The 11,592-nt window shown below is 66.8% G+C and overlaps 3 protein-coding genes across 3 annotated transcripts; 2 read left to right on the forward strand and 1 right to left on the reverse strand.

The window, feature by feature from the left end:
* The first annotated feature begins 156 nt into the window (after positions 1 to 156).
* METRN (meteorin, glial cell differentiation regulator) lies at positions 157 to 3,586 on the forward strand. Its single transcript, XM_004438226.3, has 4 exons — positions 157 to 325; positions 599 to 999; positions 1,915 to 1,974; positions 2,050 to 3,586. The coding sequence occupies exons 1-4, from the start codon at positions 228 to 230 to the stop codon at positions 2,364 to 2,366; spliced, it is 876 nt and encodes a 291-aa protein (XP_004438283.1). The 5' UTR covers positions 157 to 227; the 3' UTR covers positions 2,367 to 3,586.
* Positions 3,587 to 5,834: 2,248 nt separating this feature from the next.
* Positions 5,835 to 7,273, forward strand: ANTKMT (adenine nucleotide translocase lysine methyltransferase). The gene is made up of 5 exons (XM_004438295.3): positions 5,835 to 5,993; positions 6,379 to 6,483; positions 6,572 to 6,712; positions 6,873 to 6,923; positions 7,019 to 7,273. The coding sequence occupies exons 1-5, from the start codon at positions 5,835 to 5,837 to the stop codon at positions 7,238 to 7,240; spliced, it is 678 nt and encodes a 225-aa protein (XP_004438352.1). The 3' UTR covers positions 7,241 to 7,273.
* Positions 7,266 to 11,568, reverse strand: CCDC78 (coiled-coil domain containing 78). Its single transcript, XM_087449322.1, has 14 exons — positions 11,161 to 11,568; positions 10,811 to 10,930; positions 10,638 to 10,724; positions 10,263 to 10,415; positions 10,073 to 10,156; positions 9,908 to 9,969; positions 9,705 to 9,783; positions 9,473 to 9,598; positions 9,091 to 9,278; positions 8,854 to 9,025; positions 8,622 to 8,701; positions 7,796 to 7,862; positions 7,620 to 7,720; positions 7,266 to 7,499 (listed from the first exon to the last, which is right to left on the reverse strand). Exons 1-14 carry the CDS (start codon positions 11,218 to 11,220, stop codon positions 7,388 to 7,390), a joined length of 1,491 nt encoding a protein of 496 aa, XP_087305448.1. The 5' UTR covers positions 11,221 to 11,568; the 3' UTR covers positions 7,266 to 7,387.
* Between the last annotated feature and the right edge of the window lie 24 nt (positions 11,569 to 11,592).

The raw sequence follows: 11,592 nt of genomic DNA on the forward strand, positions 1-11,592 counted from the left end.
AGCCCCTTCCCCAGAGCCTTCTGGGCCGCAGGCTCCGCCCCCGCGAGCGCCGCTGCGATTGGAGGAAAGTTCCGGGGCCGCGCGGCGATTGGCCGCCCGGCCCCGCCCGCGTCGCCCGCGGCTCCAGGGCGTCTGGAGGGGCTGAGCGGCCTGGAGCGGCGCGGGCGGTGGGGCTCCGCGGGGCCGGGGTCCCCGGCTGCTCCCGCCGCCCCCCGCCCCCACGCGTCATGCCATCCCCTGCGCTACTCTGCGCGCTCTGCTGCAGCCTCTTTGCGGCGGCTGCCCGCGCCGGCTACTCGGAGGACCGCTGCAGGTGGAGGGGCAGGTGCGACCGCCGCTGGAAGCCCGCGCGGGCCAACCCCCCGGGGCTGTGCTCCCCACTTAGGAGGGGCCTGGGGGGACGGTGTCGCTCGCCCTTTGGGTTGGGGGGATGCCCCGACCCGGCACCGAATCCTTGCCCTCCCCTCCAGAGTCTGAGGGCGCTGGGCCTCAGTTTCCTCTTCCCCAAAGTGGACACAGCTGTTGGTGGCTGCGAGGGAGGGGGCTGCGCGGGTGGGGACGCGGGCCGCCCCCTCAGCGCCGCCCGTCCTGTCCCCAGCGGCCTGACCCAGGAGCCCAGCAGCGTGGGGCAGCTGGCCCTGGCCTGTGCGGAGGGCGCAATCGAGTGGCTGTACCCGGCAGGGGCGCTGCGCCTGACCCTGGGCGGCTCCGACTGGGGCGCGCGGCCCCGCATAGCCTGCCTGCGCCCGGCGCGGCCCTTCGCGGGCGCTCAGGTCTTCGCGGAGCGGGCAGGCGGCGTCCTGGAGCTGCTGCTGGCCGAAGGCCCAGGCCTGGCCGGGGGCCGGTGCGTGCGCTGGGGTCCCCACGAGCGCCAGGCCCTCTTCCTGCAGGCCACCCCACACCCCAACATCAGCCGCCGCGTGGTCTCCTTCCGCTTCGAACTGCTCGAGGACCGGCGTCCAGAGCTGCCTCCGCAGGCCCACGGCCTTGGCGCGGATGGTGAGTGAAGGGCCTGTCGTCCGCACTACACAGAGGGGAAAACTGAGGTGCGAGGGTGAAGCGGCTTATTGGCGGCCACACAGCTAGTAGCAGAGCCAGGACAGGTCAGGGGAGGGAAGGGCAATCTCTCAGGAGTCAGTTTAGGGAAAGAGCTGGCCCGGGGCAGAACGGAGTAAGGGGAGGCCAGGCAGGGCAACCCGGGCCCTGGTCCCTGAGGGGTTGGGGGAGGGGCTGACGGAGGACGGAATCAAAGCCTCCGGCTAAAGCTGTCCAGGGCTCCCTGGCCCAGCGGTGACCTCCCTCCCCTCCCCCAGCCCAATACAACAAAAGTCCAGTGTGAGCCCTGTCACCGTGGAGACGATTCCCCGCCTCTCCGCAGGGCACCAGACCCAGCTCTTTGCTCTCCCTGAGCTTGGAGCCTGACCCGGAAGAGGATGTGGGTCTCTCTGTTCTGCTCTCTGGCCCCCCGCCAGAGACTCCAGAGCCCACCATAACCTCCTGCCACCCAGGCTGGGCTGGTGTCTTTGGCCCCAGGAGGCAGCTCTGGGTGGCCATAGGGATGACAGCATGCTGGTGTGTGTGTGTAAGATGAGTGTGTGAGTGTGTGCACCCAGACACCTGAGCTCCAGGTGAGGCTGGGAGAGGGACAGGTAGTCCTCATGCCCACATGCTGGGCACAGCACCTGGACCCGGGTCCCAGCACCCATGTGTATTGCACACATGAGTCTGCAAGTGTCACCCTGAATGCAGGGTATCTTCAGGGTGTGTGCACGTGTGCTCTCTGGGATCCTCAATTGCTAGCAGGCCCTGAGGGGTTCTGGTCCCTTCCCCTCTCCTTCCTGCTTCCGGCTGGGGGGAGGCCTTGGTGGTGCAGGAGAGGGCAGGGGCTATACTCATGACCTCCCTGCATGCCAGGTGCCTGCAGGCCCTGCAGCCATGCTGAGCTCCTCCTGGCCGCGTGCAACAGTGACTTTGGTGAGTGTCCCACTGCGGGGGGAGCCTGGGGCCCGCCCTCCCCTGCGTGCCACTGGCCAACACGTCTCCCCACAGTGATCCACGGAACCATCCACGGGGTTGCCCACGATACAGAGCTGCAGGAGTCCGTTATCACCGTGGTGGCTGCCCGTGTCCTCCGCCAGACGCTGCCACTGTTCCAGGTGGGGGGCTCTGGGGCCCAGGTGCAGGCCTCAATTCGCACCCTGCTGCGCTGCGGCATCCGCCCTGGCCCTGGCACTTTCCTCTTCATGGGCTGGAGCCGCTTCGGTGAGGCCTGGCTGGGCTGCGCACCCCGCTTCCAGGAGTTCAGCCGTGCCTATTCAGCGGCCCACGCCGACCACCTGCACCCCTGTGAGGTGGCGCTAGACTGAGGGACCTGGGAGCAGGGCGCTGGGGAGGGGCTGGTAGGAGGGTGGGTGGGGAGGTGTCAAGGTACCAGCAACTTCTGAGGAAATAGCGATAACCAATAAGAACACGGCTATGTTACCCAGCACGGCTCCAGTGTCCGGTGCCTGTGCCCAGCCCGGGCTGCTTCGTCTCCCTTCATCCCTCACACCCTGGGCACCGCTCCGACTCCAACTTCACAGAGCTGGGGGCAATGGTGCCTTGTCCGAGGTGCCTCACCCAGCTAGTGAGTGGGAGAGCAGCCCATGCCCACGCCCTGGGGAGGAGCTGCTGCTGGGTGGGAGGGTGCAGTGCCCCCCCCCCCCCACACTCACGGGAGCCTCAGCTCTGCTGCTCCCGCCCCCGTGCCAGCTGCTTCTGCGGCTCAGAGTGGGAGTGGAAAAGGGGCTGTAACTCCAAGGTCTGAGGCGGGTGGGGTCCCTTGGGGGCAGGCAGGTGGACACCACTCCCAGCCTGAGAAGGAAGGGGTTGCAATCTGGCAGGGTCCGACTTCCCTCCATGGTCTGTTTCGAGCCCAGCAGAGTCATCCTGGCCCCATCCTGCTCTCGGGGAAGAATGGGCCTCTCTGTCCCGAGGCCCCTGCGACGTGCCGAGCATCCCGATGTGGCGTGGAGCCTGCAGGGTGTGGGGTCTCCCCTGCGGGGTCCTGCTTGTTGCCCATTTCCGGCAGGCGGGGACACACAATGGGGTCTCTAAGGATGGTTTCCCGCCACTGGTTCCATTGTCGCTGCCCCTGCCTTCCTTCTCAGCCTCAGCCACATAAAGGGCCAGCGTGGTTCTGGACAAAGCCCATGGTCCTGAGGCTGAAAGCCGCCGGGGTGGGGGTCCCTGTGGGGCCTCCTGAACCCGGGATGAGCTGCCTCTGCTCACCCCAGCCCCGCAGCTCCCAGGAAACAGAGCCACAGCTCAAGTGGGGGCAGACGCCTGGGTTGAGCCCTGAAACAGCTGCCCATCCTCGCCTGCCAGCGTTTGCTGGGAAAGAGGCTGCCGGTGGGGGTGGAGGCCAGGGGCCCTGCCATCTTTCAGACAGGAACTGAGGCTGGGAGAGGGATAAGGCTGTGCAGGGCCCAAATACAGGCCCCTTCCTCCAGAATCTGCTGACACAGGGCTCCTAGTGTGTGCCACGCCCCGTGTGGACACTCCGCCTCCAGTGGCCGCCCTGGAACTTTCATGGGGCTGGCTGGCTGAAAGCTGCGCCTGTGGGGGGCCTGCTTACCGTGGGGACCTAATGAGAATTATGGGTGGGGGAGGACAGCTACCCCAGCTGGCAGGCTCCCCTAGGTTTCCTCCCACCTTCTGCCCCTCCTGAGGCTCCTTCTGCTCCCTCTCACCTCCCCAAACCCCCACTGTGGAGCACTCAGGGCTCGGGTGCTAGCCCTCTCCTCCTCCCGGTTGACACTCCGCCATTGGAGAGCTGCACCAGCCTCGTGGCTGAGGACCCCTCATTTTGATCTTCAGCCTGGACCTCTCCCTGGACTGCAGACCCCTGCATCCTGTCTGCCCCCCTCTCCCCACCAGGAGTGTCTTGGCAAAAACCAGAGAAGGAGGAAGAGGAGGTGAGTGCACTCCCGATCCTCCTGCTGCTGTCTTGGAGGCTACTGCACTGTCCGGGTGGGCCCCAAGGAGGGCTTCCTCTCCAGGGAGGAGCAGCACCCCCACCCGTGGCCTCTGTCCTCCTTCTCTGGTCAGCTCCCCACAGCCTCTCTGGGATGGGGGCCCCTAGCTACACCCAGTGGTTACGGTGGACTGCCTCTTGGACCGCCTGTCCACAAAAATGCAGGGCAGCTGCTCTGGGGTGGGCCCTAGGCTGGACACTGGCCTATACCCACCTGCCCCAGGAAGCCCCTGAGCCTCCGGTACACACACCTCCTAATACACAGAAAGGGCAGAGGTGGGTGTGGCTAGCAGGGCCAAGGTGCTCCAGGACACGCATCCCAGACTTGGGCCAGGGGCTTCATGTCTGCCCTGGGGAGAACAGCCAAGGGGAAATGGTGTGGGCGCATGCAGGGTGGGCTCCGGGAGCTGGCCTGTGGGGCACCTGCGGGCGTGTGCACTCATGGGGGTATGCACCGGACTGCCCGGTGCTCACAGGCCGAGGAGCAGAGTGCGGGGTGTGAATGTGAGCACTGTGGGTGTGCAGGAGCTCCATTAGGTGCGTTCACTTGGTCAACAAGGTTTTATTGAGTGTCTCCGGGTGCCAGGGATGCTCTAGGCACTGGGAATGACGCAAGGAACAAGAGACGAGAATGGGGAGCTGTGTAAGCACTCCCCCAGTGTGGAGCCACTGCACGCCCTTCCTTCCTGGGGAGGGCCTGGTGATAGCCAGAAGGAGCCAGGATGCTCTGAGCGATGTCCGAGCCCGGGGGGGGGGCGGGGGGGGCGGCGGCGGCGGCCATCCTGCTCCCCAGGGCTCAGGTCTTGGGAGCAGCGCGTTGGGGCTGCCTGCCACCAGGGACACTTGTCTTTCAGGACTGGTGGCAGCTGGGGCCAAGCGCGGGCAGGCGCGCGAGGCATCTGCTCTTGGGGTGAGGCCACTGGTTTCGGGCGTGCCTGCGTCGTCCTGCTGGGGCTCCTGACCGGGGCCGTGGATGGCGGAACCAGAAGTCTGTGTGCAGACGGGCCCCACATGCTCGGACGTGTGGCCTCAGGGAGGAGGCGGCCTCAGCTCCGCCGCCTGACCCGGGCTCCGTCGCTCGCTTGCCCTCCCACCCCAGGCTTTGCCAGGCCACTTCCAGGAACTGCTCCATCTTGACTGTCGACGTTTTCTGGAGGAGGGCGGGATCTTCCTCCCACCCCGCGGCCGGGCCAGCTCCTGCGCCCGGCTCCCCTCGCACGCACTCAGGGCGCCCGCGTCTCCCACCAGCCCTCCCGCCCGCGGACGGAGCCGGCGTCCTCCCGCGCCTCCCGGGGCTCGGCTGGCTTTCGGGTGCCCCGATCGGCGGCGCCGCGCCGCTGCCCTCCTCAGCCCGCGCGTCCGCGGGACCCCGCTTCCCCGGGCGCCCGGCCCTCTGAGGCCGTCCCCGCGCTGGATGCGCAGTCCGGGAGGGCAAGGCCTGCCAGGCGCCCTCCCAGGTCCCCAGCGCCGGGACAGGCCCAAAGCCACCGTCCGCGGAGTGGCCACCGGGGCCGACGGCCGCAGGCCGCGAGCAGATACGGTGGGGCCGGAACCCGCGGGAGGGGCCCTGGGCCCCGGCGGAGCGGAAAGCAGACGGACCGGCCGCGCTCGCTCTGCCGGCCGCTTCCGGCGTCTCGCCCCGCTCCGCCCGCCACTTCCGGCGTCGCCGCCGCGGGCCGGGTAGGCGCGGAGCGGGACCGAGGGGCACGGTGCAGGCCGGGGGTGGTGGGGAGGGCGGCCCCATCAGCTCCGCGCCCGGGCGTGAGGGTCTTGGACCCGAGCCGGGAAGGGACGACCCTGGGCCGCGTGTCCTGCAGCCATGGAGGATGACCCGGCCGAGGCGCTGACCGAGCTGCGCGAGCGGCGGCCGGGCGCGTGGGAGCTGCTGCAGGTGGCGGCGGGCTCAGGCCTGGCCGTCTACGCCGTGTGGGCGCTGCTACTGCAGCCCGGCTTCCGCGGCGTACCGCTGCGGCTGCAGGTGCCGGACGGGGCCAGGGGCGGTGGGCGGGGCCACAAGCGGGGGCGGAACCCGCATGGCTCCTGCGGGGTGGGGCCAGGGGCGGTGGGCGGAGCTGCCAGGGCGGGACCTCGAGCGGCTGCGGGGTCCCGGCCAGGGCTGCCCTGGGTGGAGGCGCTGAGCCCAGGTGTGAGGGGAGGGGCTGCAGCTGAGAACCGGCCGGGCTGTGGGTTGGACTTGCTTCAGGGGCGGCAGGACAGCCCCACGCTAAGAAAGGCAGCCCAGGAGACAGGCCCCCACCCCCACCCCCCCCGCCCCGTTGATTGCGGTTTGGGGACCCGACCGGTGAGTACAGGAGCTGCTAATGGACTGCTGCCGTCCCAGCTGCGCCTGCCTCCCTGCGCAGGTGCCGTACGTCGGCGCGAGTGCGCGGCAGGTGGAGCATGTGTTGTCGCTGCTACGAGGCCGTCCTGGAAAGATGGTGGACCTGGGCTCTGGCGACGGCAGGATCGTAAGGCTTGTGTGGGGCTGCGTCCCCGCTGCCCCTCCCGCCATCGCACCTCCCCGCTTCCCGCTCCCAACGCTCTCCGTGCCCACAGGTGCTAGCGGCCCACAGGTGCGGTCTCTGCCCGGCTGTGGGCTACGAGCTGAACCCGTGGCTGGTGGGGCTGGCGCGGCTGCACGCCTGGAGGGCCGGCTGTGCCCGCAGTGTCTGCTACCGCCGAGAGGACCTCTGGAAGGTAACCCGGGGAGTCCTGGACCCCTTCAGGCCCTGCACCTGATCTCCACGCTTCCTCTTTGGGCTTGACCACCCTGCTGACAGCCACAGGGACCCCATGCCCACCAGACCTCTTCCCTGGCTGGGGCCCCGTTCTCTGCTGGGGTGATCTCTTCTTGCAGGTGAGCCTGAGGGACTGCCACAATGTGTCTGTGTTCCTGGCCCCCAGCGTGGTAGGTCTGGGGTGTGCTAGCCCAGGGGAGGAGCTGGGGGCGGGGGCAGCCGTGTTCTGCTCAGCCCACCTGCCTTCCTGCTCTCTTTCTCGCAGCTCTCATTGCTGGAGAACAAGCTGCTGGCCGAGCTGCCCGCAGGGGCCCGTGTGGTGTCAGGGCGCTTCCCCCTCCCCACCTGGCAGCCTGTGGCTGTGGTGGGTGAGGGCCTGGACCGTGTCTGGGCCTATGATGTCCATCGTGATGGGCCAGCTGGGCAGGCTGCCCCAGGACCTAGTTCTGCCTCAGTCCCCGGGGCCCCTGATTCTCAGGGTGGCTGACTGTTTGGACACAATAAAGACTCAGTGGGCTGCTTCCTGACTCTTGTTGGGTGGAGAGCTGGGTGGAATGACCCCTCAAGCGGGGACAGTGGGGAGGACTCCATGCTGCCTGGGAAGAGTTTTGCTCTGAGTTTATCCAATGACCAGCTAGTGGCTCCGGGTCCTTGGGCGCTGGGGCTTGGCTGGAGGTGTGCCCCCAATTTTCCAGGGGTCCTCTGTACCCACCAGCTTCCTCAGCCTCAGGATCTCTTGCTTGTACCTGCTTGGAGAGGCCAGGCTTAGTCACCTGCATGGCCCTGGACAAGCATAATGTCTGGACCAAGGCCCTCGGGTCACACCCAGCCCACTTGCCCAAGAACCCACTTGCCCAAGAACCCACCTGCCCAGGTGCTGGTCCACGTACTCCTGTAGCTCGGAAAGTTGCTCCTCAGCCATCGTAGCCCGGACTAGCAGCTGTGCCCGCTCCTGTTCCAGCTCTGCCTGGCATGAGGGGAGCATAAGCCATGAGTCAGGGCACAGTGTGAGGAGGGGTCCCAACCAAGCCTTGCCCACTACCTGGGTGCCACGAGAGAACTCCTGGAGCTCCTGGCGGATCTGGGCCCAGGATGCAGCTTCCAGGCCCCTGTGAGGGGAGAGGAATGGGTGCGTGTGAGGGCCAGCATCAACCCAGGTGCTGACCGGTGACCCTACTCAAGTTGGGGCACATAGATTGTTGTGGTGCCTGCTGGGAGCGAGTTCAGGCCAGCATGGGCCCGCCAGCCACTATGGGCCCTGCCTAGACTTTGGAGCCGTCTATGTGTTGGGGGCAGGGCAGCCCAGGCCCAGAGGGCCCACTCGTTGCTCAGGGAGGGCTAGGCCACAAGGCCAGCTTGCACAGTGGCCCCAGTGTTTGTAGGGATGCTGATGGGGGAGGGTCTCTCCCCATGCTGGGGACTTGTTTCCCAAAACCCTGGGAGGTGGACCTGTATGAGCCCCTGTCCATCGCACGGTTGGAAACGTGAAGGCTCAGAGGCAGCGGCTGTAAAGGTCACCGGGTAGACTGCTCCAGCCCTGTCCTGGGGCTGGGGCCGGGACCTCTGCTGGCAATCCCACCACGTGTCTTCATCCTTGGGACCTCCACATCTCAGCTAAAATGTCCCTTCCTCAGGGCTGTCCCCAAGCCTCTCATTCAAAGTCAGCCCCTCTCCCTTCAGGATGTCTCTTCACCCCAGGCACCTGGCTTTTCTACGACTAACTAGTGTCTCCCATACAGACCGAGACCCGAGGACAGACAGGCCACCTCATTCACTGCTGCAGCCGCACCCGGTCCAGCAGTTAGGGTTGGCATGATAAATGAATGACCAGCCCTGCGGGCACCCAACACCCACACCAGGGCACTCACTGTGGCTCTGATGTGCCCCCCTGGGAGGCTTCACCGGGTCCCTTCTGTGGGAACAAGAGCAGCATTGTAAGCCCGCTGGGCTGTAAAGGCAGCACACAGAGATTCAGTCAGCAGAACACAGCAGGCTGCTCAGAGACCCTGGGTTGGGGCTTTGCTGAGTCTGGTACGGCCCTGGGGTGAGTTCTGGGGGCCTGTGCCCCAAGGCCAGTGGGGGGCAGCAGGGAGGGGTCACCTGGGTCTGGAGCTTGTGGGGCTTCATCTCCAGCCTTGCCTGATCCTCCCACAGGTGGTCGAGCTCGGTGACCAGGTGCAGGGGCAGTGGCTCCAGGTCAGAGGTGGCTGCATCAAAGGTAGCCTTGGGGGTCCTGGATACCCCGTGGGGGTCTGCCAGCGCCTGCGGCACACTAAGCCACATGCTGGGTCACATAGGGCCACCCCACCCCAGGTGCCCATGCAGGGAGGGGCCCACCTGTGGGCGGTCAGCAGCTCCTCATGCCTACGGCTCAGATCTGCCAGGCGCTTGCGGTAGGCGCGAGCAGCCCGGGCCAGCTGTTGCTCACGGCTGTGGTGTGCTGCCCGGATGTCCTCCAGGGTGGTCTCCAGGAATGTTCGAAGGGCTGCGGCTGTAGGCGCCTGACCCGCACCATGCGCATACTCCTAGAGGAAATGGGGAGGGGCTGGAGGCGGGGCCAGAGCCGCGACAGGCGGGGCTTGGGTGGGCCACACCCCTCCCCCAATTCCCTCGTGGATCAGGTCGGGCAGGGCAGCGGCCGGCCCACGGGGTCTCCCTGCAGCGGTCCAGCACACGCGGGCCAGGCGTGGGCTCCCAGGGCCTCCCCGCCCGTGCTCACGGCCACGGCGCGGGCGCAGCGCTGCAGCCGGATGGCGTACTCCTCGTTTAGCTTCTTGAGCTGCAGCTGCAGCCGGGCGTTCTCAGCCTCTGCCTGGCGGAGCTGGCCGTGGCAGGCGGACAACACCTGCGGGTGGAGGTGGCCCTGAACCGATGTCCCGAGAGGTGGACCTCTGCTAAGCTTGTAGGACCACCCCCAACCGGATCTCAAAGCGGGTAGTGCTGGGCCTCACCACAGCTTGTGCAGCCAGGCGCTGCCTAGCTGTCCTGGCCTCTTCTCGGGCTCCCTGCAGCTGCCGGCACAGGGCTGCCCTGCGGACACGGGTGTGAGGCTCAGCTGGGCCCAGGGCGGGGGACTCCCTCTGCCGCTTGGGAATAGCCGCTCCGTACACTGCCCTGCTGGGCCCTCCCCGTCCCAGGTGAGGCAGCCACTCACACTGGCGTCTCCAGTGCTTGCTCCCGTGCTCTGTGCTGTTCCAGTGCCTGCTTCACTTCTCCCTGCAGCCGTGGGGTGCACAAGGACTGGCCGGATAAGACCCAAAGCTCTGGATCCCCTGCACTACCACACCCCTACCCCAGGCCCGGAGAAACCTGGACAGACCCCCAGGCTAGGTGGCTGCACACTCATGCTGTTCCTCAGCTTCTGCTGCTCGTTCCCAGGGGTCAGGAAGTCCTGGGGCTGCACCTATACAGAATGGAGTGCTGGTCCCAGCCTCGCTGTTCCCCTACTGAACCCCTGTTCAGTTCCCACCCAGCCCACCCTGCCAGGCCATCCACGCGCTCATTGTGACCTGAAGTCTGCGGCGGTCAGAGGGTCCCTGCCCATGGGCCTTGTGCCCGAGCTCCTGTGCCAGTGCCTGGCGGTGCCCTGGGTCAGCCTCTGGCAGGGCTGCATGCTCTCCGTGCAGCTCCAGCTCTAGCACCCGGCTCTCCAGCCGCAGGACCTGCGGGGTGACCATGGTGAGCAGGTGCACCTGCGGGCCAGGCCACCCTTGGCAAGTCAGCATCCGTCTGGGCACACACAGGGACACACAGCACATGTGAGACAGGTGGGGCTCACAGACACGGTGTGGGTGTGCACAATCGCACCTGGACCCCTCACAGCACTGGTCCTAGATATGCACCCCCCCCCGGGCTGGCACACGTGGGCACACATCAGTGCCCACCTCACTCTTCAGCTCGAAGATTTCAGCCTCATGCTGCTCCCGCAGGCGGTGGGTTGTGATCTGCAGGTCGACGAGCTCCTTAGAAATCTGTGGGTGGCCAAGGTGAGAGGTGGGCCCTGGGGGACCCTGCAGGTGCCCTCCTCCTGCCAGCACTCCAGGGCCCCCACACCCACCTGCAGCCGCTGCTCCTCACTCAGCTCTAGATCTGAGGGAAGCTCTGTTTCAAGGCTGGTGGCCCAGGCTGGGGCACCCCCTGGGACTCCTGGCAGCCAGTCCTCTGCCTGTGGCAGAACCTGGGGAGGCACCACCATCCAGCCCCCAGGTGGGTCTCAGGCCTGGGCTGTGGCTTTCACTCCTATGAGCCACCCGCCATCCAACCCCACCAGGAGCCTGGCTGAGCTGGGGCAGCCCCTCCCACGGCCAGGATCAGCCCCAGGACTTGGGTACCTGCACCCCCCTGGCCTCTGAGGGGATAGGGAGGACCCCCCGGCCCCACTAGCAGCAGCATCCTGGGAGGACTCACATTCTCAATGGCCCGAGGGGGGGCCCCTGGCCTGGGGCCTGTGGCTGCCACACGCTCCATAGGGGAAAGGAACTCTTGGCCTGCCCCAGCCCAGTGCCGCCTCACCTAGTGGCCTGTTGCTGCGACACGGTGGCTTCCGTTGCCAAGGCCCCTGTTGGTCCCCGGAGATTGCCGGGGCCCCACCCACGAGGGCAGGCAGGGCAGTTCGGTGGTTAGGGAGGTGGGGGGAATTCTCTCAGCTCTTTCCATATATGGTGGCCATTTTTTCTGGCTTTCATTTCCTCATCTGGGAAATGTAGACCAGCACCCCTGCATTTATTCGGGGTGCAGATGGAACCAGGGGTGCAGGAAAGCGCCCAGCCTGAGGAGAAGGGGAAACGAGCGTCCGGAATGGAGCTGCCTCTGCTGTTACTGTTGGGTGCCCCGCCGTAC

The sequence above is a fragment of the Ceratotherium simum genome, chromosome 26 (assembly GCF_057802395.1).
Source record: "Ceratotherium simum simum isolate JZ-2026a chromosome 26, ASM5780239v1, whole genome shotgun sequence".
Classification (NCBI taxonomy): domain Eukaryota; kingdom Metazoa; phylum Chordata; class Mammalia; order Perissodactyla; family Rhinocerotidae; genus Ceratotherium; species Ceratotherium simum.

Excerpts from the sequence above, each read along its gene's own strand:
- ANTKMT (XM_004438295.3), top strand. The coding sequence starts at position 5,835 with ATGGAGGATGACCCGGCCGAGGCGCTGACCGAGCTGCGCGAGCGGCGG. Across the intron at positions 6,484-6,571 it reads GCTCTGGCGACGGCAGGATC|GTGCTAGCGGCCCACAGGTG; the intron begins GTAAGGCTTGTG and ends CCGTGCCCACAG. Across the intron at positions 6,713-6,872 it reads GCCGAGAGGACCTCTGGAAG|GTGAGCCTGAGGGACTGCCA; the intron begins GTAACCCGGGGA and ends CTCTTCTTGCAG.
- CCDC78 (XM_087449322.1), bottom strand. The coding sequence starts at position 11,220 with ATGGAGCGTGTGGCAGCCACAGGCCCCAGGCCAGGGGCCCCCCCTCGG. Across the intron at positions 8,702-8,853 it reads CCCACAAGCTCCAGACCCAG|CCCAGCGGGCTTACAATGCT; the intron begins GTGACCCCTCCC and ends CTGCCTTTACAG. Across the intron at positions 7,721-7,795 it reads AGTTCTCTCGTGGCACCCAG|GCAGAGCTGGAACAGGAGCG; the intron begins GTAGTGGGCAAG and ends CCCTCATGCCAG.
- METRN (XM_004438226.3), top strand. The coding sequence starts at position 228 with ATGCCATCCCCTGCGCTACTCTGCGCGCTCTGCTGCAGCCTCTTTGCG. Across the intron at positions 1,000-1,914 it reads CCACGGCCTTGGCGCGGATG|GTGCCTGCAGGCCCTGCAGC; the intron begins GTGAGTGAAGGG and ends CCTGCATGCCAG. Across the intron at positions 1,975-2,049 it reads CGCGTGCAACAGTGACTTTG|TGATCCACGGAACCATCCAC; the intron begins GTGAGTGTCCCA and ends GTCTCCCCACAG.